General features: G+C 41.4%; 1 protein-coding gene across 5 annotated transcripts in view; it reads right to left on the reverse strand.

Annotated features, from left to right (window-relative positions):
• Window positions 1-25,651, reverse strand: part of TRPC7 (transient receptor potential cation channel subfamily C member 7) — a 205,694-nt gene that overhangs the window by 99,645 nt on the left and 80,398 nt on the right. For 3 of the 5 annotated variants that reach the window (XM_065555043.1, XM_065555039.1, XM_065555040.1), the window contains exons 2-3: window positions 19,492-19,565; window positions 17,434-18,211 (exon numbers count right to left, since the gene is read on the reverse strand). In XM_065555043.1, coding sequence (XP_065411115.1) covers window positions 17,434-18,211; window positions 19,492-19,565 — 852 coding nt within the window. Of the gene's footprint in view, window positions 1-17,433; window positions 18,212-19,491; window positions 19,566-24,303; window positions 25,243-25,651 lie in introns of those variants that run through there. The other 2 variants (XM_065555042.1, XM_065555041.1) reach the window with 2 other exon arrangements.

The following is a 25,651-nucleotide window of genomic DNA, read 5'->3' on the forward strand; positions in this document are numbered from 1 at the left end:
AAGCTCCTTGCATTAATCAAGATCTATCCCTTGTGGCAGTGTTTGAAGTCTAATTGAATTGATTCGTTTGCTGTGATATATGTGTTAAACAAAAACATGACAGGTTATTTGTAAGAAATTCAGTTACTTCCAGAGAGGCACCTATCAAGCTGTGGGCACCATCAGACTTGACCAATAAAGTACCCCACAAAAAACAAAACAACTAAATCAAACAAAAACACAGTTCAGTCCAGTCTCCTCCACCCCCCAAATGGCTCTTTAAAAGACTGAAGGCGAAATCCTGATTTCACAGAGATCAGCGGGTGTTTTGTTATTAACTTCATTGGAGCCAGGATTTTACTCTGAATAGCTGAGTATTTTTTTCCCATTTCAAAGTTCATTTTAAAAACATGTTTGTCATCCACATTTTAGATACAGGGAAACCCAGGCACAGAGAATTAAAATGAATTGTCCACGGTGTCACAACGAGCAGGAATAAAACCATGACCTATGTTTGAAACATTAGAATGAACTGTCTCTGTTAGAGGATCTGGCAAACTTAGTGCAAAAAACTTTGTGTAAAATATTCCCTACCCAAAGCTCTTAGCTGAAAATGATGGTTCAGGGTTGGTAAGTTACGTTGCATAATAAAATTGTTGCCCTTTATGCCTTGACATTACGAAACTACTGTGCAAACATTCCCCCAAATAAGAGAAATTTAAAAAGACCCTTATTCAAACTCAGTGTTAACAAATCCGTACGGACTTTGAGAGATCACTATGACAAGCTAGAGAGTAGTGAGTATGAAACGGAAAATCACTGGCCTCCCAGTGCAGAGAGGAAGAATACAGCGAGCACTGTGTGGTCATTAAACTGTTCATAACAGGGTTTAACCCTCACATTCAGAAAATAAACAGCAGAATTTTCTGACATAAAAGAAACATATCCAAAGTTGTTGTTTTTTCCCCCTGATACTGTGCATTTCTCCCAAGCTGTATAATATGTGTATATAGGAGAGTGCCCTTCTGCTCACAAACACATTTCCATCCTGGATGCCTCTTCAAAATCTATTACAATATTTCAAATAATTGGTTTTGTAACTTTTAATAAACAGGTGCTTGAAATATGAAGGTCTGAGGTTATCTTTTAAGGCGCTGATGGTGTGGCAGTGAATATAATGGCCCTCCAAGCAAATCAATTCCCAACCAATCAACTACAATCTTTTGCACTTACTCTTCTGCATGGAGGAAAAAATCCATAAAGTGCCATTGTCCTCCTTCAAACTCCTCCCACAGGCAGACATTCTTTTATTTATTTTGGAGAGTAGGGGGTTAGAGTTAAAAAGTAATGAAACAATAGCTGTTGAATATTGCTTTAATTAATAGTTTTGTACCACTACTAAATTTGCCCACTTTTAATAAACTGAGCCAAATGAACTACTGTTCTATATTCAGTGTTTCCTTTATTTATTAATGCAATCCCTACATTTTGGGGGGGGGCATAGCCCCAAATTGTCTATGCCCATGCCTCCTTAAAACTAACCGTCATCTGACACCTACAAAGGGCTCAATAATGGCTAAGCAACTGGCCTGCCAAGACTGCTGCTTGTTATGCTAATAATAATTATCTCACTGTTATTTTGTGCTCACCCACTTGTTAGTTGTATCCACCTGTTGTCTGAGCACATATTTGAATTGTAAAGGGAATCAAACCATCTTTTGGTCATGTATGGTGCCAACCGAAAGGGGTCCTGATCTCTGATTGGAACTTTTATGCACTACCATGATGCAAATGACGAATAATAATAAGTACCACAGATGAAATTCTGACTGTCTCACCATTGGGTATAAACAGAAAAACTGCCAGATGAGTTGTGAAGTTAATAAACATTCCATGACAAAAAGACTGCTTCTACACTGAAAATACTGGCACCCAAAATTCTCCATTGATGGTAACATCTGTGGAAGTTGTAAGTGTCAGGAGCAGAGCTGGTTAAAACTTTGGAATTTCCCACAGAACTGAAATTCCAATGTTTTAAACTTGGTCTTCATTCCAAATTAAAATAAAAACAAAATATTTCAAAATTTCCCATGAAATAACATTTTTGGGGGGTGAAAAAACCCTCATTTTGGGTTAATTGAAAACTTCTGGTTTGATAAAAATCAAAACATTTTGTTCTGACTGACCTTTTTTATATAAATATAAATTTCAAAATGAGACACTTCAAAACAAAAACTCAAAATGTTCCATTTCAATATTTTTCTCTCATTTTTTCCCTAAACAAGATTTTGTAGAAATTGAAATGTTCCCACTGAAAGTTTTGATTTCAAAAAAACAGCATTTTCCAAGAGAAGAAAGTTCCATCATCACATTTTTGATCTGTTCTAGTCATGAGTTTCTACCACAATGTCATTTAACCTTCCTCAGATCAGGACTAGATGATACAGTGGCAAATATGCATGATTCCCTTCTCCATAGCTCCCACTATTGCTACCAATGGTGCATCTGCCCCTTTTGTGAATTACAATTTCTAGTTTTCCTAGTGTAGACATAGGTTATAGGTAGTTGAGTTACGATGTTCCACTATCACACCTTGCATTTATGCCAGCCTCCCCAACGCACCTGAACAGGGGTCATTTTGGCTGGATAATAACGTTCCTGATATGCATGAGAGTGATGATACCGTCACGTTCTGACATATAAACACATTTTTCAACCCAGTTGCATGTTCCACAAGTTTGGCTTCACTTCTAAGACATCCTGAAGGGCTTGAAGGGAAACTTTTCTCAAGCAACATTTTAAAAATATTTTACTTGTGAAATATGCCAGATTGATATGGGGGAAAGTGATTTAGCCACAGAACAGGCACTAAAAAGACAACATTAGTGCCCGAAATGCATAGCGTACTTCTGAATCTTCGGTGTTCTCTGCAAATATTAATTAATGCATAGATGCAATGATTTGAAGGCCAGAAAGGACTTACAGATCCTGGATGTGGAAAGCTTTCCATTGAATAATTTTTTTCTGCTTTCACCTTCAGAAAATCTTTCACTGCTCAGCTAAGTTAGCCATCAGTGCAAGTGCAACACAACGGTCATTATCTGTGCACCAGTCTCTGTGAGAAAAATGGCGTCTGTGCAGCGTGTTCTTGGAAAGTCAAATCAAAGGCAAATTTCACCAGAACACTCTTTAGTGAGTTGGTGTGGCTCCCCTCCTACCCAGCAGAGGGAGCACCCTTGCAGGCACTCGAGTGGGCAGAGCCACCGCCGCCTGTTCCTGCCCCCCGGAAGTCAAGGGGCGGGACAGGAAGTATAAAAGCCGGCCGCCGGAGCTCAGTCAGAACCCAGCCGCCGCAGGGAGCAGACGTGCCGCCGGGAGCTCGCGGCCGGGAGAGCTCTGAGACCCGAGACCGTTGCCCTAACTGGCCGGACCTGCCCCGAGCCCACTACGAGGAGGAGCCACAGGAGCCCCCTCACACCTGGTATTGGGAGGAGCCATCGGGCCTGCCTCGTGCCAACTATGAAGGTAAGGAGCCCCCAGAGCCCCTCCGCCCAGGAGGGTCGAGCCCCGGCACAAACCTACTACACACTCAAAGGCATTTCTCCTCCATAAGGGCTGCTTCCATGCCAATTTGTGATTTCCACCTCAAGTCATTTCAGTGCTAAAATCATTCCAAGAATATTGGAAGGAGTTTTGTTAACAGGAGACATATTTTCCACTTTCCTTGGGCTCAGATCTCCCGATATAACACCTTGGGTAGTCACTGACACTTGGGCTTCAGAAGCAGCACAACTGAGACTACATCTGTGCTTGGAGCTAGGAATGTGTTTCCTAGCTTGAGCAGACATAATCACACCAGCTCTCATTGCTCTAAAAATAGAAGTGGTGCTGCAATACTATAGGAGCAGCAAGCAACAGCATGAGCTAGTTGCCCTGAGTACAAACTTGCCCATACCCCATGGGCGTGTTCTTGGGACAGCTACTCCACGCCACCGCTCTCCACCGCCCATTCTACTGTGGCTAGAACTAGCACATGTATGTCTAGAGCTGGCAATCACAGCCCTAGCTCCAAGTGTAGATGTAGCCTATGGCTCAAAGCCTATGGCTCTAATCTGGCAGCATTTAAAACCCGCTTTGCACAGGTCTAAAGGATTACACAAGCTGCCAAGCAGTGAGGAAGAAATCTCTGTGTTTTAAAAAACGAATGAATAGGTTTGGGCAAAACACTAAAAAACAAACAAACAAACAAGCAACAAACACACAAGCAAGCAAATGAAAAGCCCCCACACTCTTGTGCAAAGGCCAAACTGGGAAAACATCATATCCCAAATAGAAGATTGAAATGCAAACTATTATTGTACCTTAATCACCAATTTCTACTGTTCCCACCACAATACGAGACCTCTGTGCATATGCTATCATTACTGCTCTACGATTCTAATTAAGTTCTAACAATGCAGACAAAAAGTATGTGGTGCACAAGCTTTCTTCTTCATCGCGGATTCATCACTACACGGGAACCAGGTTTAAGAATGACAAGTAGTTTTGACTTTGGATTAGAGGAGCAGTATCTAGATAATTGCATGGCCATGTAGGAGATTCTGTCGTGCACTAATGGTGGATTTATATGTTTTAGGGCCTCTTTGCCCCACAAGTGGGTGATTCTGCTGGTGGAGAATGGAGACTTAATGTCAAACACACTAATTAGCGTGTAGTACGCAGAGTAAAATGCCTAAAAAAGAGCAGCTTCTCCTCACTCCACAAAAGTGGTGTTATCAGGCACTAATTTTGGATAAAGCTCAGAATCCTGGTCTCTGAACTGGACACAAGAAGTAGGTGAGGGAAATGGAGACACTAGACATGAGTGGGTTAGATCTGAGAGAAATAAGGAGAGATGTGAGGGCTACAGCAGACACAGCTCCTTGAACAAGCAAGATCAGGTTCTGTTCTCTCATGCTCTCTGTGCATTAATTCAGTTCAACATTAACCCTAGGGATGAAAAAATGCTAATTACTCTGTTGTACAGGAGCACAATACACATTTTAGACACTACTTATATGACACTGCCTAAAGCAATTAAACTGGTCTTTGAAAAGGTGCTTAATGTGTTAAAGAGTGTCTCATTAATAGCCTGCCATTTTTTACATATCTGATAAAGCACAGAAATATTGAGTTTGAATGTGAACATGGTGAATGGATTTTGGAACAAGACAGTCCAAAGCACACAATGAGGGACTCTATATAATAATTATATCGACACGTATATCCCATAGTATTCACCGACTCTAATGGGCCAGATCCTCAAAGGTGGGATAAATAGATGTTGGAAAATTTACAGGACATTTACACCAGCTGACAATTTGGCCCATTATCCTCTGAGGTTTCAAGTGGTATCCATCAAATACTTGATTTGCCAAATATCTTTTGACCAGCTTCAGAGCTGACTGAAGATCGTAAAACCGGTGTACAGTGAGTCAATTACTGAATGAAAAATTGTGAAATATGTTGCTGAACAGTACACAAAATATTCAGCACTTTTGTTGAACGAAAGGATCTCAAATACAATCCAACCTAGATTCATTGCCAACTCCAAGTGAACATTTGCAGAAACCATTTCCTGCCATTGGCTCAGCTCTACCATGGACTCTACCATTGTGTAGTTACCGAGCTCCACAATGGACTCTACCATTGTGTAGTTACCGAGGGAAGGAGCAGAGTAAAAGCTTTAATTGTTAGGGTCACAAGGAAGCAAGCTACAATAAGAAGCAGTGCTCCCAAGTGCTCAGCTCTGGGAGCAGCCCAGGGAAGGAATTAGGGAGCCAAGGTTTCCTCTCAGCTCAGTTTGCTTGCAAGGGTAATAGTTTACTGCTGGCCAATACCATCAAGAAATTACTCCCTACACCTCTCACTCCATGCTGGCCTCACTGCTCTAGGCAGGGTATGTATGTAGGGAGCGAGGAAGAGACTGGGGGAGGGTAGAACCAAGACTATGCCCATATGTTGCCCCTTCCAACCCAACTGTTTCAGGGAGGGAATAGGCAAATGCATATTACTTCAGCCTCCCCAGAGACCTACATTCTAGGTTGTCTGCATAGCAGTATAAGGGAGGGATGAGGGGTTTCCTTATTCCCTCTGACTCGCTTGTCTGCATACATAGTCCAGGTAACAATCTAGCCCTTAATATTTTATATTCAAGACTAATTAAGTTCTCTTTCTAAAACTGCTTTATGGTGTAATTAAAAAGTTCCCAGATGTAGTGATAATTGAATTCTATACTTAGTTATTTTTCATGCTCTGGCCTGTTGAGAAAACAATGCTCAGCTTTTTTAGCCCTCTACCTGCCCCGTGAAATGCTCCTGAAGCACACTGTGAATGAATTAAGTACCTCCAGGAATCGTACAAGTTCCGAATTTCTCTCAAGGGTTCTGTTCTCCATTTTTTGTGCCACAGGAGTGCAGAACAGACCCCTACATATTTATCTACAGGTTATAAACACTCTTTGTTCAGATTATCTGTAAGGGAAAAATATCCACAAATCCAATCAAATTTTAATCCAGAGTGGTGCTGCTTGCTTAACATGTACTGTTATAGAAAGCAACAGGAGCTTTCATTTTGAACACTGCTGCTGTTTCCTTGCTCCCATGGCTAGTTCACTTTTAATCTTGGTCTATGATTAGTCCATAAAACATAGTGGCAAACAGGAAGAGAATTTCACAGTAGGTCCCAACCCAATGGCTACTAAAGCCAGTGCGAGACTTTACATTCACTTTAATGGAAGTTGGATAAGACCCCACCTGTACGTGGGCTCAGATAGTCAAAGATGAGTAGGAGATTTAACCAGAAGTCAGTAAAGTTAGTAGCTAAATCCCCAAGTTGTCTTGGAAAATCTCAACCATAGATCCCACATGCAAAAATGCCAAGGCAGCAACTATTTCAGGCAGCCACTTTTGAAACCTGGGACCAGTGTGAAGGTTGGCTTGACAAATTGCAACTGCTCTGCCCATGCTATAGGCTATGCTCAAGTAACTAAGGCGACGTCTGCACTATGAGGTAGGGGTGTGATTCCCATTTCATGTACACATACTCACACCAGCTCTCATCTGAGCTGGTATGGATACCTCCTCCCTATATCTACAGGCAGGGTGCAGAACTTCTATACAGGTGGAACATATCTGCAACTAGAGCCTGTAGCTGACTCATTAGCCCCGCCTCTTCCCCGAACTGCCTGCTCATCCACAATCCCACGGAGAAAGCCACCATCCAATGTCTCTCTCCACCATGCAAAGAGCTGCAGAGCACCCTTGGGTGACCTGTGTGCTTCCATGACACTGACTGTAGTAGTTCTGCAATATGTTCCCTCCATGGCAACAGAGAGGCAGCAGATTTCAGCCTACAAATCCCCAGGATTATCTTTACAAAGTGTAATTTCATTCAGCATGGTAGCAAGCAGCTGAATGGGTTATAATGATACCATCTCCAATGCAGCAATATCGGCAGAGACAAAAATCTCTCCCTTAACAAAAAAAGCTCTCTCAGTCTTTCAAATGCCATGCTGTTGTCTTATCACTATTCATTATTAGTTTGGTAGTATTCCTTTCCCCCCCATCCTCACAGAAACAGTCCTGCATTTCTATTTGATTCTGTTTGTGTAGCTCGGTTCTATTGATTTTTTCCCCTCCGAGCGTAGCCTCTATTGTTCATATCAAAATAACTCCCAGGCCTGGCTATGGAGCTCAGCTTTTGCAATCAATGATTTTTTTCAAGCTTTTGAAAACAATTCAAATCATTTGACTTTTTGCTTGGGGTTTGTTTTTGGTTTTTTTTTTTACATTTATTATTTCCTCAGCAACTTTCTCACAAGTTTATAAACAAAAACTATTCAGTGTTTTCTATTTGAATAGTTAAACTCTTTAGACGATTATATGAAATTTAATTTTATCAATCCCTCTAAGGTACATATATAGCCTTGTGATCGGGCCTTCGGTGGCCAGGTGGCCTAGTGGCTAGATCATTATTCAGCAGGAATGGTAGGGGGACCAGGGCCCTCCCTCTCCACCAGGTCCCAGCCCAGGGCCCTGTGTAGTTCAACTCCTAAACAGGAAAGATGAGTCTCCCTCCTGGCAGGGTGAGGTCAAGACCAGTTTCCCTGGACTACTTTCTACTAAAGTCCTTTAGTTTGGGTGTGGCCCCACTAGTCCAGTTTCCCCACAGTTGGGGCTTATCTGCAGACTCCCCTTCACGGGGGAAGGCTTACTTGCCTACAATGGCTGGCAGGTCACTGATCTGTCCCTTCAGGCAGGCAAACAGAGAGTTCCTATCTCCTTACCAGTCAGCTCCCAACTGAGCCAGGCTCCCTTCTTTTCCCCCGCCTCCAGGCTTGGCATTGGCTGCAGGTATAATGGGGTGGGGCTAGCTGAACACAAAGCTTTTCTTTAACCCCTGCTGTGCCAAGCGGTAGTTTCTCTGCTCCATCACAGACCTGTATTATAATGGTATCTGAGTACCTCAGAATATTTAATGTATTTATCCTCCCAATAGAGTGCTATTATCCCAATTTTACAGATGAGAAACTAAAACACAGAAACTAAGTGACTAGCCCAAGGTCATATCGGAAGGCTATGTCAGAGTGGGCGAATTAAATGCAGGCTTCCCACATCCCAGGATATCACCCTTAACCACTGGGCTCTCTTTCCTCCAAAGTGGTAATGTCAATCCAGTTGCTATTTGACAGATACCACAGAATACCACTCATACTAGTGTCGCAGCTAACACCAACGGACACCTTTGTTGCCATTCTCGAGGACTGGCTGAGCATGGGAACTGAACTGAGCCATCTTCCCCAACAGGTGTTGCTTCTGGAGCCGAGCTGAGGAGCGTGAGTAAAAGTAGTGGAGTTACAGAGAGCACTTTTCATTGTCACTATCCAAGCTGTAGCTGTTTTGTGAGTAAACAGCGAAATTCATCTCACAGGGTTATCACCCTGGGACCATTCACAAGCTCTAAATTAACTTTAAAACTATTGAAGCCACATGTTAAAGATCTTCCCCATCTCACTCATTTCAAAAGCATCCTCTGTAAGCTGCGTCAGCCCATTGCAATCAATTATTTTTCTGCTATAAGAAGATAATAGCAATAATATGACACCGTGTAAAAGTGATTTTTTTTTAAAAAAGTCATCTTCATAACCATAAGGAAATGTAAGGGCCAGAGGCAAGCATGGAATCTGGAGAGAAGTGGGTCAATAATCTGGCTAGGGCAAATTACTGATACTCCCACGCTCTTTCCACTTATACTTTTCGAGATCAGGAGCCTTCCTTCTGTGCTTATCAATCACAAATTGTATGCCGTGGGCCCACATAGTGATGGTGATTCAGCCAAGAGAACTGCTATAATTGACTCTTACATTTAAATCACAATAAAAAGAGCCAGACAAAGTACATAGCAATTCATGCCAAGTATATCATTTAACGGGATCACAGGGCTGCCAGGGCCAGATCGTCGGCTACAGCTGAGAAACACACAGCATGATCTCAGGAGCGAGTATGCAAAGGAGCCTTTTGTGGAACCACAACCTTGGCCCACGACATGCTAAGCTAGTCCAGCCAGCATGACTTAGAGCAACCAGAAGACTGCTCTAATTTATGCCAATTGTTAATGGCCTCAAGGAGCCCACGTGGCCACCAGAGATTTCCCCAGTCAATCTCCTTTTCCCTGGTTACACCACCTATGCCGGGCACAGGAGGACACATAAGAGTTGCAATATCTACTTGTCTGGTCACAGGAAGACCGACTTTAGGATCACAGCTTTAGTGACATGGTGGCCCCATCAGAATGAAGAATCTGGCCCCGAGTCTTCATTTGTGTAAAGTAAATCCAGGCAATACTGGGGGAGTTTAGAATGTCACTTCCCTTAAAAACTTTACTTCAATTATGTTATAGACGTTAAACAGTACGCACCAGATGAGAAAAAACTATGGGAATACAATTTTTAGTGGAAAATTATTAAACTAGACAATATAGGAAAACTTCCTGTACTATTTGCACTTGCAATTTTGCACTCCCGTTTGATAGCAGGAGACATCTGTGGGAACATTTAATTGTGACTTTAAACATTTAGGGACCAGCTGGTGCAAATTGGTGGGGCTCCATTGACATTAGCACTGATTTACACCTGTTGTGGATATGGCCCTGGCTGTCCAATTACTTGATTTGCTGTTGCAAATGTCATTAGAGCCCACTAATCAGGTAGTCAGCCATCTGTAAATGTCTGAACGCACAAGACTCTGTCCCAGGCCCAAAACAGCAGGTGCAAAGTTAGATTGTGGGTTTGGGTCTTTCTGAACAGTTGTCCCATTATTTTTCAAAGATCTGTAAATATACAGGGCAACAGGTAGAGCAGCAATGGAAGCCAGTGGGGGATGAGTGAAAGCAAAATATGTTCCTGTGTTAACTGAAGTAGAGGAATTGACAACGCTGGCAGGATTAATAAACAAGGCCCATACACCATATGTGTTCCAGGTGGTGGCTTTGATCATATCTGCAGTAACGTTTTAATCAATGTGAATGGAGAGCTTCTGATTGGTGAGATCTTTTCATATCCTCCTTTGCCACCATGTAATTTAATTTGCTTAGATCGCTATATGGAATGATTTGGATGATGCTGTCTTTATCACAAAGGACATTTAGCGATTCTGAAGCATGCAGCTTGAATGCTATTTAGGGAGAATGTGGTGTTCTAAAAGAGACCTGCCTTTCATATTGGATCTCAGTAGAAGAAAAGAGGGAGAGGGTAATCCCAGGGGAGAAGAGAGAGTAAACAGTTAGATAAAGGCCAGTTTGTGCTACATTTCCCTCACCCTTTTCATAACTTGTATACAGTAGCATTAAATTGAGTTTGATATTTATGTCAAAGATCTCCACAAGGGCATTGCCATCAAAATGTTTGCTAAACATATAATCCTGTAAAGAGATCAATGAGCTTATAGCCAACTTTTATACTGACTCTGCTCTTGGAAATTCCACTTTCCAATTTAAGAAATGAGTCACCTGGTTGTTTGCAGATGGTACTTGTGAAGAAATTTACATATTGCATTATATGAAGGTGACATTTAAAAGGGTTTTCACTAGACACATCCTGCTTTCAGGTACATGAGTGCAACTCCTATTGACTTGTATGCACAGGGTGGGACACATACTGCAAACTTTATTCTTGCTAGAAGTGACTTTAACAGCACTACTTGCATGTGTAAGAGAAGCAAGATTTAGTGCGTAGGTGAGCGCAGATTTGTTCTTATTCTGACTAAAGGCCAGATGCTGCCACCCTTCATTTAAATGGGAATACTATTGCCGTAAAGTATTTCTCAACAGGAGTAAGTAGTGGTACCAGACTGTGGGTATATGTGATTACTATTTAACTTTATAAATTATAGTTCATTCTTAATACAAAATAATATAAACCCATGCAAATTAAATACATTAAAATTTGGTCTGCTTGATTACATATTAAGCTGCAGTGTGTCTACATTCTAGGGTGGAATCTCATTATACAGTATTATTCTGCAGGTTGTAACTTGCTGTTCTTAATGATTTGCTTAATATCTTAGGGCTTCATTCTGCAACATATTCTAAACCAGTTAAAGTTTGATACATAATTTATAATCCCTTTCTTTCTTTGTTTAGGATTCTCATGTATGAGTAGTTAGGAGAGTCAATGTTTTAAAATAAGATAACGATTAAGTGTTTTGCTTAGAGGGAAGTTCAGCTCTTAAAAAGTAACTTGATATAAGAGGCATCATGAGGTTCCATGTAACAGCAGATAGCAGGGCTCCAGGGAAACATCAACCCAACCCTAGCCCTTACCATATTCTGAAGCTAACTCTGAATTTACCCAGCACCTGACATAAATTAGAGCAGTCTCAGGGCTGCTTTTAGTCATGCTTGGCCCCACAAAAACCCATTGTGTCAGCAGAGAAGAGAGAGCACAAGTGCTCCAGCCACACACCCCCCACTTGGGCCCCCAGCATGCCCTCCATCCTGGGAGCCGTGAGAGTAGCGCAATATAGAACTGGCTACACCAGCACATTGTCAGAGGAAGCCCCTACAGTAGATGTAAAACCCAATGGGAGAGCTGCTGTCTTTACATAAAGTGGGCACATGACAATGCAGAATCAGCCCCACTGACATCAGCTAAATTACTCCCAGAATCAGACCAGAAGGGTATGTGCTTTAGCTTGTTGAAGCATACAAACATGAACACTTTTTTCTCACAGAGCTTTTGCTTGGAAGGAGTGATATTCCCCCCGCCCCTGCCAAATCTGCATATAAACCATGCATAAATGCCCCACGAGCACTCCCTCGACTTCTACCTTTCATAAACTTTCAAAAACCCACATTTGTAATGACTTTTTCCTTCCCAGGCTAGTCACCAAGTCCTTTCATAGAACTACAATGTGAGCCTGCCAGAGGCAGGCAAGAGAATCATCAATACAAACAGCCAGTTTAACAAATATATTTGGCTTTTTGCTTTTTTTAATTCAGTAATTTCATTTCAGAACCATGCAGCTGCATCTCAAACAGCTTTCTTTTCCTTTAGCATTAATAAGGGAGCTTTTTTTTTTTTTGCAAGACATTGGAGCTGCAAAAGTCTAAGGAAGGTCATGAAACACAAAATCAGTCCAATACCATTAATATTGCTATCCCTGATATGTCTTTTTTCAGGCCTTATTCATCAATAAAAACCTTGGCAAGGCAGACACTCGCTTCCCATATCATCTGAAGCAATGCTGGTCCATACTATTTGCATTCATTCTAATTAGTGGCCATGATCCTCAGCTGGTGTGAATTGATAAACGTCCATTGACTTCAGTGGAGCTACACTGATTTACATCAAGAGAATATCTGGGCCAGTATGTATATTACTATTCGTTGCCCTGTCAGTTTCAATCTGCCTCCTGCAAATCTTCATTCTGATACCTTTACTTAATATCTAGGAAGCAACATGACAACAGACTATCCTGATCTTGCTAGTGAACCAAACTAAAAAAACCATAGAGTTCAACGGAGGAGTTTATAGTGACAATGGAAGGGATGTAAAATGCAAAGAATTAGCTACCAGAGACTGAGCTTGTCCCCTCAAACATGTGTAGCCCCCTGGGACCAAAGAGTAGCTGTTCCTCTACAGTGTGAATCTGCCACATTGCAGTTTGATCTATTGTCTGTGTCCCACTGTGTAAAGTAATTTAAGGTAAGTTTGGTAGTGTTTTAGGCTGAGAGTTAGCCATGCAGCTCCCATTGTTGTAAATGGGAATTGATAATAAATTCTCACCCAGCTATGCTGAAATGAATGCCTCCTCATTTGCCTCGCCTAATTTATTTGGCCTCTCATAACCAGAGCAACTGAACTTCACCAATTTTTACTCACCATCAGAAATTAATGTGTCTAAAAACTATTTCAACTGTCACTTGTACATGGAATTTACACACCCCAAAAATGTAATTTCTGCGTGGGGCTATGAGCTAATCTTACATGCTGAATACCATTATTGTATAAAATACACTTGGAGTAGTGAAAAGAGCTAAAAAGTAGGCACATATTTATTATCCCCTTATGCTGTGAATTTCTTCAAAAGAAGGAAAAATAATCTCACTGCTGATTATCTGCCTGCCGCCATCTTTAAAAGTTAAATCATGCGCTTCAGTTGGAGGTAGTGTTTCCCTCTACTATCAAGTATGTTCTGCAAGACAGTGTGCTACTGAGGTTATATGAATATAATAGTCCAGAGGATAATGATTTTGGATTTTAGATTGTTAGTAAGTACAGATATAGGCAACAAAAGTCACAAATTGAGTAACAATTCTTTTTTTTTTTTTTTCCAAGATTGAGAAATGTTATTAAAAGCTTGCCTGATTTCATTACATTTTGCAGATTTGCTATCGTTATACAAGTCTCACCAGGACTTTAAAAAAATCAGCAATCAAAAATGTCTTCTGTCTATGAACAAAATCTCACAAAATGTCACCCATGGACCTTCTTTCACAAATCCCAATGCTACCTTCTGTAAAGATTTTAAATTAGCTGTATTAGTACCTAATTCTGTGTCCCATCTATAAGGTTAAGGTGAGAAAATTGAGAAAAGAGAAAATGTATAGATTCCTACATTATAAATATGTTTGAAGTCCTTGAAACTTTGCACGTCACTGACTCTAGAAGCTAAATTAAAAGATTATGGAAATGTGAAATAAAACTATGAGTAATGTTTTCTAGATCTTTCCATGTGATACAGAGGACCTTCCACAAAGAGACAGGAATGGGAAACCCATCACGAACAAACATGAGTGGAGATGATGGAAAGTTTCATAACACCTTATATCCCTGTCTGTCTATGGCTCTCTCATAATCTCAGGTGTTTCTAAAGTATCCAACCCCATCGTAGATTATCTCCTCTTTGTTGGTAACTTCAGGAGGATTCCTTCATATGGTAGAGCTGGTCTAGAGCAAGAACCAGGTTCTGGTAAAAATATATTTACAGTTAAGCATGGAGAGATTTATCAGAGCTGACAGCCATGTAATGCTGAAAGCCGCTGATGCCCCTTAAATGAAATAGCATGCCCTTTTCTACTGGATGGGAGCTGGAACATTAATGAGATACTAATACCGCTAACTGTGGGTTTGATCCTGCAGTTGTTCCTCATGAAGGTAGTCTCACTGAAATTAATGGGACTGCTTATGTATGGACTACTTCCATGAGTAAGTGTTGCAAGATTGGCTCCCCAATGCATGTAAATCTCCCTTTTTACATTTTAACACCGTTGTGTTGGAATCCGATCCTGCAATTCCTTATTTGCATGGGTAAAAGTTTGCAGGATCTGGCTCTTAATTTTATTTCCAAAGGGGATCAATCATCTTGCCAGTATAATAATGTTTCTAGTTAATTTAGAAGGCAACTCTTGAAGAGATATACAGCTCTTGTCACTTCTAATTCAGAGAATGTCTGGTGAGGAATTCTGAAAACGATACTTGAACACTTGAATGGTTTTTCAAATTAAAAAAAAATAATGGATTCCTTGCTGGCATCCTACCCCAATTTACTGCCAACCTAGACTTTTATTGCATTTATGTTACTGACCAGAGTTGTAGCTGTACATTAGCCAGAAAACTTTCATAAACTGGTGACTGGGCTATAGAAATTGAGTTTTTATGATCAATTTATTTTAGCCTGGAAGACCGCAACTTCTTGAACCACGCTACTGATTTAGCAAAATGTTGCAAATGTCATAGGACATTTGCAATCTCATCGTCATAATGGTGATGTTGAATAACTTGCAGGAGAGAGTTAAGAAGTTTACAATGCAGCAAAACAGAATAGTCTTAGAGGAACTTTTCAGAATTACCTCCTTGTGTTCCTCCTCCCCCCACCCCAGCCATGACTACTCTTCATCTAAAGAAGCACATCAAGATTTCAACTGAAGAGTGCAATATCTGAAGAGCAAAAAGTATTTGATGTGCCACCTTTGTAATTTGAATCAGAGTAGGTATAATGGATTCTTAATCTGATAAACCAACCTGTATATATACCTAAGATACTTTTCTGGCACCCATCACTATAGTTAACTGAGCATCTCATTCTTTAAATGTATTTCTTCTCACAACATCTCAGCAAGGTGGGGAAGTCCCCATTTTACAGAGGGGAACTGAGGCACAGAGAGGCTAAGTGACTTGCCTAAAGTCACACAGGAAGGATGTAGCAGAGCAGGCAATTGAAGCTGGGTCTCCCAAGTCCTGAAGTAACACCCTAACCACTGGGCTATCCACTTCTAATTTGTCTGGCAGCAATCTAGATCAGTGACTCCCAAACAGATCGTCCTTCAGCACAAGACATGGGAGCCTTTGCTTTTGGAGCAGGAAAATCCATCTTTCAATCGTTCTGACACAATGAAGTTCTGAGTGGCGATGGTGTGCAATGTACAAGTTCTGGATAGCTGGGGGTTTTCTTACAATATGTTAAAAGGTGAGGATGACCTCAGCTTAGCTTTCAAAAACAGAGAGTTCTGAACTTCAGAAGTAGTATGCTACCAATCATATGTAGTTAACACATTTTAAATGCTCTGAATGATATTTTCTGCCACATCAATACTCAGAACTCCTGTGTCCTTTCACCTCTATCTTAATGCCTATACAAGAGAAAACAGTTGCAAACGGACAGGTAAAGAGTTGAAATGGGCTACTGAGAAGAATCAAGGCATGAAGTCTTGCCATCTCTCTCCGTCTCTCATCAAAATTAGAGATGAGTTAATAATTGACTTTTTTGGTTTGAAAAATCTGGGGGGGAAATTGGTTTGTTTTGACCCAAAACTGATTTTTTTTGTTGTTTTTTTCCCCCCTCACCCAAATGAATGACCAAAAATGTTTTGTTTGGGTTGAACAAAATGTTTCAAACTTTGTTCCAAACTGCCATTTCCTAAATGAAATTGCATTTCTAAAATGTCATTTCCAAACAAAAGTGTTTAAATGGTTCATTTTGAAAATGTCAAAATGAAGCTTTTTAACATTTCTGAAAAAAATTTCACTGAAAATATTGGCCAAATTTGATCCAAATTCACAAATAGTTTTAGTTCCCCAAAACTTGCTTAATATACTTATTACACCAAATTGACTATTTACTGAAAAAGATTTGCCCAGCTCTATGCAAATATGTAGGAATTTAGGAGATAATGACATTTCCACAGGGACTTAAAATGGCTGCTTTGCCCTCATTTTTTTTACATTCAACATGGTGTTGGTGAAGAGAGGAGGGGGGAATCATATTTTCCAGTTGTCCCCTCTAACATAGTATCAGAGGGGTAGCCGTGTTAGTCTGAATCTGTAAAAAGCAACAGAGGGTCTTGTGGCACCTTTGAGACTAACAGAAGTACTGGGAGCATAAGCTTTCGTGGGTAAGAACCTCACTTCTTCAGATGCAAGACATCTTGCATCTGAAGAAGTGAGGTTCTTACCCACGAAAGCTTATGCTCCCAGTACTTCTGTTAGTCTCAAAGGTGCCACAAGACCCACTCTAACATAGTAAATCATCTAATATGTAAATACTTGAACTTTAATGCCTGGCTTTCAGAGTAAAATAGCATTTATTAGATTCTAGTGGATTGTCACTTCTAGAAATGGGGGGGTGGGGAAATCTCAATCTGAGGTTTTTCTTATAATGGTAGGAGAACTGGAAGCATTTTTTTCTCCTGAAAAGCATGTATCATATTTCACATTTCTGATGGAAGCTCTAATTGAATCTAAATTCTGACCAAGATTTCCCTTAATCTGAGGCTGACCTAGAATTTGATTCCTTGCTTTGAATTTTTAGGATGTTCTTTCTGAGCCCTGATTTTCTGACCAACACTCTTTCACATGGAAAATATATGCCACTATTAACATATTTAGCGGAAGGAAAACCTTTTAGGTTGAATTACCTTAAATTCAGTTTCAATGTTGGCTAGTCTTGCCAATTCATTGCTTAGTTCTAAAGCAGTAAGAACGGGGTCTTCACTAGAAAGAGACAAATAAGCGGCACTTGCTAATCCTTTGTAGGCATTCATTCTCGATCGAGAGTGACTGAAGGAATCTTTCCTCTGCTTCTCAGCACATTCATTGCACTTGCAGAAGTAGTCATGGGGCCTTTCTATCCGTGCCCCTTTCAGAAGCAAGATATGGACAATTTCATACTCTTGGCAATGAGCAGCGAGTATTATGGGGGTGATGTCATGAGAAAACCGAGTTCCATCTTCATCATAAGCATAAAAATCATCATCGCGTAGTTCCTGCTCAAGGGGGCTTAGTGTGAGACGCTGCCCTTGTGCAAAGGCTGGATGGTTCAATATTGCTTCCACAATGCGCACATATCCCTTACTGATGGCCAACAGCAGCGCATCTCCAACTCGAGCCAGATTCTCCTTTTTCAGAAGGAGTTCAGTCACTTCCAAATGCTCATTCCCCACCGCTAGCTGCAAGGCATTTTGTCCCATGTAATCAACGCAATTAAAGTTCAAGGTTTTGGACTCCTCCAGCATTTTCCGCACCACGGGGATGTTGCCATATTCCGCAGAATCCAGGAAGCGTTCTTCCTCCACGGTCAGGCTGGTGCCCTTTTCGTTAAACATGTAGGCTGGGCCTCGGATAGCCTGTCTCCGGCCTTTCTCCCGAAGGGTTGTGTGCCTTCGATGCATGTTGTTAGCGTTGCTGTTTCCCAACCTGCACAAAGACAGGAAGGAAGCTTGATTATCCTCTCAGCCATTTTTAATCTGAGGTAACCTGAAAATAATATTGAAAATGTTCTGTTGTTATAAGACCTGTATTTAACATGGTTTAAAATGGTTTAGGATACATGCTGGATAAATTACTGAATAAGTGCCAAAAAGTTAGACTCCTAAGTTACCTAGGCTCTTTTGAAAATGTTCCCCAAGATGTAACAAGCAGATGAAACAAGTGGTGATGCTCTGTTGGCAACACACTATTCATCCTTCATGCCAGTCAGTGATCTAGGGCTGAACATTGCCCACCCAGCATATGGATTCTCTGTAATTGTTTGTTTGGTGTGGAGTAGTTTCACATTCAGAAAAAAAGAAGAAACATTTTCATGGCAGGAAATTTGTCGGGTTGATTTTGTTATCATTTTTAAACGGTACTGTTGGAAGCAGGGCAGAGGTTTGGAATGCTAGAAGCAGTATTAGCAGGAGCTGGCCCATTATCTATTCTCCTATATTTAAAAAAAAAACAATGGCCTATATATTCTTTTAATTATTATTGTTCTGTGGGCTTTTTTTTCTTTTTTTTTTTGTTACTTTTTCTAAAAAACAAACAAACAATCGGTCCTGATGTTATTTCCCAATCCACAAATGAGAACAATTACACCTCTACCCTGATATAAAGTGACCTGATATAACACGAATTCGGATATAACGTGGTAAAGCAGCGCTCCAAGGGGGCGGGGCTGCGCACTCCGGCGGAGCAAAGCAAGTTCGATATAACGCAGTTTCACTTATAACGCGGTAAGATTTTTTGGCTCCCGAGGACAGCGTTATATCGGGGTAGAGGTGTAGTTATCCTGTGGGTAGAAAGAAAGCAAGAACATAAGAATGGCCATATGGGTCAGAGCAATGGTCCATCTAGCCCATTATCCTGTCTTCCAACAGTGGCCGGTGCCAGTTGCTTCAGAGGGAGTGAACAGAACAAGGCACTTTAACAAGTGATCCAACCCCTGTCGTCCAGACCCAGCTTCTGGCAGTCAGAGGTTTAGGGACCCCCAGAGCATGGGGCTGTATCACCGACCATCTTGGCTAATAGCCATTGATGGATCCATCCTCCATGAACTTATCTAACTGCTGCTCTACAGTCTTTCTTGTCCTCTTCTTTTCACCCCAGATACTGGAAAAGCGAATCTAAGGCTCTATACAAAGGGCCCAGTGCCTGAGAAAGGAGGTTAGGGTTTGGTCAAGAATTACTTACATACATATAATATATATGTAACTCACCAAAATGATGAACAATAACGTTGCTTTTTCTCACTGTCTCTGATTAAAAGTAGACCCTGGTTTTCCACTCCATTCTAACATCAACAGTAAGAATGGTTAGTGCAGAAGCAGAATACTATTCAAATAAAACTTCCCACCAAAACATAACTAATATAAAAAATTAAGCATGTTAAAATATTGTAGAGAAGGATGAGCAGAACAAATGACATTTATGGTGAAGGCAATATAACTCATGGAAGCCTTCACCTCTGATGAGTTATGGCCCCAATCTTGTTCATGATCACTGAAGATTAGTATTTCAGCTGCCTCACTTTATCATCTTTTTACATATAGTGAGACAAACAGAAAATTATTCCCTTATCTTTGAATATTTTCATAAGAAAAACTCAGCTATCACTTCACATTTTAAAAGCTAGTGACGATGTTTGACCTGAGCACTGAATTATGATGGAGTAGTGACAATGCAAAGAGATATATATTTAATAACAGAAGATCTTGGAAATTCAGCCATACCTATGCCACATGATTCTGCATGGTGCCTTGTTCTGCACCAGTTGTACCGACAGTTTTCAAACTAATCATACATACTGAGCTTGTGTAATGTGTTCTTTTTAAAAAGTGTAATTGTAACTTGATTGCAGGTATCTTAACATTTTTGTTTGAAGGTGCTCTGCATTTAAATGGCTGCATTTGCATATGTTATTGAGACAGCTAGTGATCAAACTCGGAGACTGCAATTAAAATATTTTGTTTTTCTAGGAATGCATGCTTTGACATTCCATGTCATTGGAAAGAAATCTTCTGTGGAAAGGCAAACCTTGGGCCAAATCCTGACTCCAGGGGGACTTCTGCCTGAGTTCAGGCCTGCTGCTGCAAGATGTTGACCACCCACAATGTCTCTGGTAGTCCTTAGGAGTTGAGAGCCCTTGGCACTTTGTGGGATTTGTCACTAAAGCACTAGGGGGTTTCACTCTATATATTGACATAGGGATGCTTGCTTAGGCTAAAGTCCTCTACCCAGCAGTTGGACTGGGTTAGCTGGGCTTGGTGCTGGGAGTAAGAAGAATTCTCTCCCACAGAGCACCTGTAGTTCCTAATGCTGTAGCCTGCTCCAGCCTCTGTCCTTCCTGTCACCCACTTCCTTTCTGCTGCTACACTTGGGGCTTGTACAGAGCTCGTGCCTATGCCATTCTGTACCCTCTGTATGGACACATACGTTCAGCTCCCCCATTGTTGCACCGTGGGAACACACTTGCAAACATAGGAGTGGCATTTGGAATTTAGATTTGGAGCAAAATTTTCAGATGCACCTATTTTCAAAAATGACTTGGGGCAGATTTTTAGAGCTATTTAGTTGTGTAAAGATGCCAAAGACACTAATAGGATTTTCAAAAGATCCTTGGTACCTAACTCCCATTAACTTTCAATGAGACAAGATCCTACAGCCCAGATCCTTAAAGGTATTCATGCTCCTAACTCCAAATATCAGTGGGAATTAGGCACCTAAATACCTTTAAAGATCTTTGATTAAGTGCCCAAATAATTTTTGAAAATGGAATTTAGGAGTCTATGTTTCTTGGGTGACATTTTCAGAAGCACCTTTTATGCTCTACAGCTTCATCCTGTAATCCTTGTTTAGGCAAAAATTAAATTCAAGATGGGGATGTAATGGGAGTGAAGAACTGCAGGATCAGCCCCTTACTCACTATTTCTCTTTTCCTGCAATGATTTCAGCTATTTTCAGAGGGATTCAGGAAAGATAGGCACTAAAATCCCATTAAAACTCCCATAGGCCTATTTAAAATGTTCACCCTCTGTCTCTATACAATTGATGCACTATTGTGTTCTATTAAAACACAAACTAAAATGTTACTACTCAAAACATTGTAACGATGAACAAAAATTAAGGAAATGAGACTCTACAGATGTGAATCAATAAAGAAATGACTGCAATGAAAAGAAGACAAAAAAAGCTCTTTGCCAAAATATTTGCAGAATTTTGTATGTTTAATTTATTTAAAAGAAAAGGGAAAAAAGGGGGACAACATATTTCTTAGCAGAATCAAGGCTTAAAGTACTGTATTAGAAAGTGTGTGGGGATAAATTATACTCTTAAGGAAGCACAGAATGAATTTTAAGTATACAAGTTCTCCATCTTGTCTGCTAATGCTTCATATACTACTCCAGTATTCCAACTTCCAACCTGCCCCATATTATTAGCTTTCTTATATCAGGTTTATCTCCATTAACCAAAACATTTAAAAAAATTTCACCATCATCCTAGAGAGGAAACATGAATCGAGCAGAAACTTGACTAAGATAAAAATGTCAATGGAGTCCATTTTCAGTTACTTTCTATTTACTGAATATACAGCCTAAGTATTATTTAGGATGTTAGTTTTAATAAATAGCAACTTTTCCAGCGTTAACCAGCAAAGCAGCATGCCAGGGAAGTAGCAAGGAGTATTCCTTCCCAGGGTATGAATAAGATAAAAGGTCATTCAAGTTCAAACTTTCAAATAGGCTGCCTCCCTTTTGTGGGTGTGCTGAGCAGAAACTAAATCTGCACCTGCAATTATATTTAAACCACAATTCTGAATACTCATGCCTCTAATTGCCGGATTTTAGGTACAATCCAGGTGATTAGAGATGCTTCTACTGAGGTTTGCATCTGACATCATTGAACTGGTTGCAAAAATTCCAGCACTGGTTTTGCAGTTACAAACTGTATGGGTAAAAAATGGAAGTCGGCCTTCATCCCTTTGGAAAAATGTATCCATTAGGGTAAAGTACTTTCATCCACGTAGACAAGGCCATTCATGTAAGACCTATGGTATGGCTGCTGCTGGTGGCAAGGGGGTAAAAATGGGGAGCAGACATAGTGCAGCACCCATGGCCCTTGTGCTGGGTGAAGGGATGTTTGACACCAAGCCCAAATAGTCCAGCCTAGTGGTGTTGGGAAGCCAGGGGAGGAACCCCTAAATCCTTATTCATTAAGGTGTAGGCTTCTGGATCACCCCTGGAAAAATAGACAAGGAAAGGGTATATGGCATCCCTGCAGCCTGCCCATTGGTTTGAGCAGAGAGGCAGCTTCTGTTATCCATTACTTCTTACAAAAAATGAACTACCCCAGGTTTCTTATGGAATGCAGGGGTGAAGTTCACCCTGGAGGCAATTGGTTGATGTATGTTTGCATCACTGTTGCATTGCAGAGGACCAAATTATTGCTAGGGTGCGAATGTAGCGTTTGCCATATATGTTGGCAGGAGCATATATACTCTACTGAATGCCACATTGTGTAGTCCTTATGCAAACAAAATACCATTGGCATCAATGGCCAAGATATTTTAAACTGACTAGTGATTTGGGGTGAAAATCAGCCCCCTTGAAAGAAATATCATATAAGGCACCCAATCTCCCACACATCCAAAATCATTAGTCACTTTTTAAAATCTTGGGCTATGGGGTTTTACCAAAAGCAGGACCCCAAAATTTTGCCCAATTATTATTGTTTTTTTAAAATCTACAGAAATCTTTTTTGTGTGGACCTGGTTTTTTGTTTTGTTTCTTTCTTTGTGTTTCGATTAATATAGCTAAACCTCAAATATTTATAACCCAATCCTACCCAAAGCTATGCACATTACTTTTAGAGTAAAAGATAATTAAAAATAATAGAATTGATCCCAGTATTCATTTCTTTTTCTCTTGCTTTGATCCTTATATCTACTATTCTGTTTTTTGCATATAGAACTCTAAGGATGACTAAAGGAAATACATATTGAAATGATTCCTAAAATATGTGATGGATAGTTGTACCAATATGCTGTTTGGAACCTCAGTTACTCTTATATTGTCTAGCTTTTGACAGGCTCAGGTGAAAGTTCTCTGTATTGTAAAGTACAAATCATTATTCCCTCTCTATTCTCTCTTTAACCTCAGTTAAACAATGTGTTTGCTAAATATGTGTTTTGAATGTTGACTAAAATAACAGTTCTCAAAATTAATGGTTGTGTAATCCTGGTCTCGAAACATAATTTTCGGAGTACAATTTATCCTGTCTGTAGAAGAACACTCAGAATTAGCTTTAGCTCAGAACCGTAATATGCCATATGAATACATGTTCATTCACAAATTTTACTATTGAAGACAGCGGCCTTTTTTTTTCTTTTCCCAGCAGGTGGCGGCATAACCCTGGATTACAACAAGAAGCAATTCCACTCTACCTACTTCCAGAACCGAAGTCTCCAGCTCTCTTCATACAGAGCCTTGATTCTTGTTTCACGGATTGAACCTACTTTAATTGGCAACGTTACTTAACAGTTATTTAAAATCTCGAAAAAAACGGCAAGGAGCCCAATCTTTAGACACACCAGGCCTGTACAGCTCCAACAGGGCTACTCGCAATTAAGCACACCTGGCATTTGGGGTGTCCCCTTTTCCATAGCATACATATTCTAACATGCAAAAGCCAGGCAGCTCACCCAGAGACATGGGAACAGACCTAAAACGTGCCGTTCATGGTAAACCCAGCGATGACGGACTGAACGGCTATTTACAAATGATTTGCAACAATGATAAATATATAATTAAACTGACACCCAAACATTTAACATTGCCCCCCCCAAAAACACCCCAGATTTACATGCAGGGCTTCCTTGCAGAGTTTCAATCAACAACATACTTCTCTAGGCGTCACTGGGAGCTAGGGATTTGGGCCAGAGCGAATAATCTGAGGAGGCAAGTTTAGTTTCACCTACTTAAAAACCACCATCCGCCGCGGATCCCCTGCCCAAGAGAGAATCAGTAACTTACATGGAGCGTAAGGGGCCCCGGTCCCTTGCCCTCTAGACGGTTGCAGTCCCAGGAAGCCGCATGGTTGCCAGTCCCGCCGGTGAAGCGCTGTCTATGGTGCTGAAATAGGGACCTGACCTGGGAGCCGCTAGTTAGTTAGTGGCCGGAGCGGCTGTGCGGGGAGCCGGTAGGCTCCGCTACTCTGTCCCTGGTGCTGCCCGAGTCAGCTGAGCTCCCGAGACAGAGCAACATCCCTGTCGCTGGGCGGTGGGAAATTTCCCAGGGAACATTAGGGATGCATTTACTGGAGGAAGATCCTGGGGCGAGACTGGCCGGTGCTTTCTTTTGCCTGCTGCTCCGGTAGTGAGGTAGCGGATCCCGTCCTTTATCCCCCCCTCGCAAGCACACACACGCACCCCTGATGCTCTACAATGCGCGGTAGAAAAGTGATCCTCCAGTCCAACTCGGCCAGGATCCCACCGGTCAAGCCTTGGCGATCTCCTGCACGCGTTTATAGCCAGCCGTCCCTCCCCACGTCTGGAGCCTTCGCGGCAAGTTTGCTAGCCCGTCTGCGCCCAATGGGCTAATTCAAGCAGGTGGGGGCCAGGCTGATAGAGGCTCTGCACATCTCCCGAGTCTACCGCCCGACTTTCGCCAAAAGCTCCCTCCCCGTCTTGGTCCCACCAGGGAAGCATCTGCTACAGCTTCAGTCTCGCCTCGCGAACCTGCCCTTGCCTGGAACGATCCAGATCAAGGACCCCTAAAGTGAATCGGACTGCCCGCTCCGCTTCCAGAGTCCCAGGCGTCTCTCATTAACAACGCCTTGCCACAAAGGAAAAATTCCCCGTCGCTCCGAGCCCAAGATCTGCCCCTGTCCTCTGCTCTGGCCCCTTTCAACGCCCTCGAAGCCCGCTCCTTGTTATTGGGAAAACTGAGTTAGTCCAAAAGAAACCGACATCCTTTTACAAGTGATGCTTCATTCACAAGCCCGGGATTAAAGTCTTCCTGGAGATTACACGCAGAATGCAATCGCTGCTCTATCGCCGTGACTAGTTAGGTCATGCAGCAATGCTAGTCTCAAAGAAATAAGATCAGGATCTCTTCCAAGCCAGGTAGTGCCCTAAAAGGAGGACACGAGCCACCACATTCTCCTCTTCCTCCCACCCCCTCCTCCAATGTTCGAAAAGATTAATTGGTTAGCAAGAGGTTTTCGCCAGCTCTCTCCCGGAGTTGATCTGTTTAGAATTGGGAATAGATTTGCTAACTAAGCACCTGGGAGAAATCCAGTCAATCCTGTTCCCAGAGACCAGTGTAAACGGAGGGAGGCTGGGTGGCGTTGGGATCTTTACTGAGCCATAGGGAGTGTGCC

Source organism: Chrysemys picta, chromosome 8 (genome assembly GCF_011386835.1).
Source record: "Chrysemys picta bellii isolate R12L10 chromosome 8, ASM1138683v2, whole genome shotgun sequence".
Taxonomy (NCBI): domain Eukaryota; kingdom Metazoa; phylum Chordata; order Testudines; family Emydidae; genus Chrysemys; species Chrysemys picta.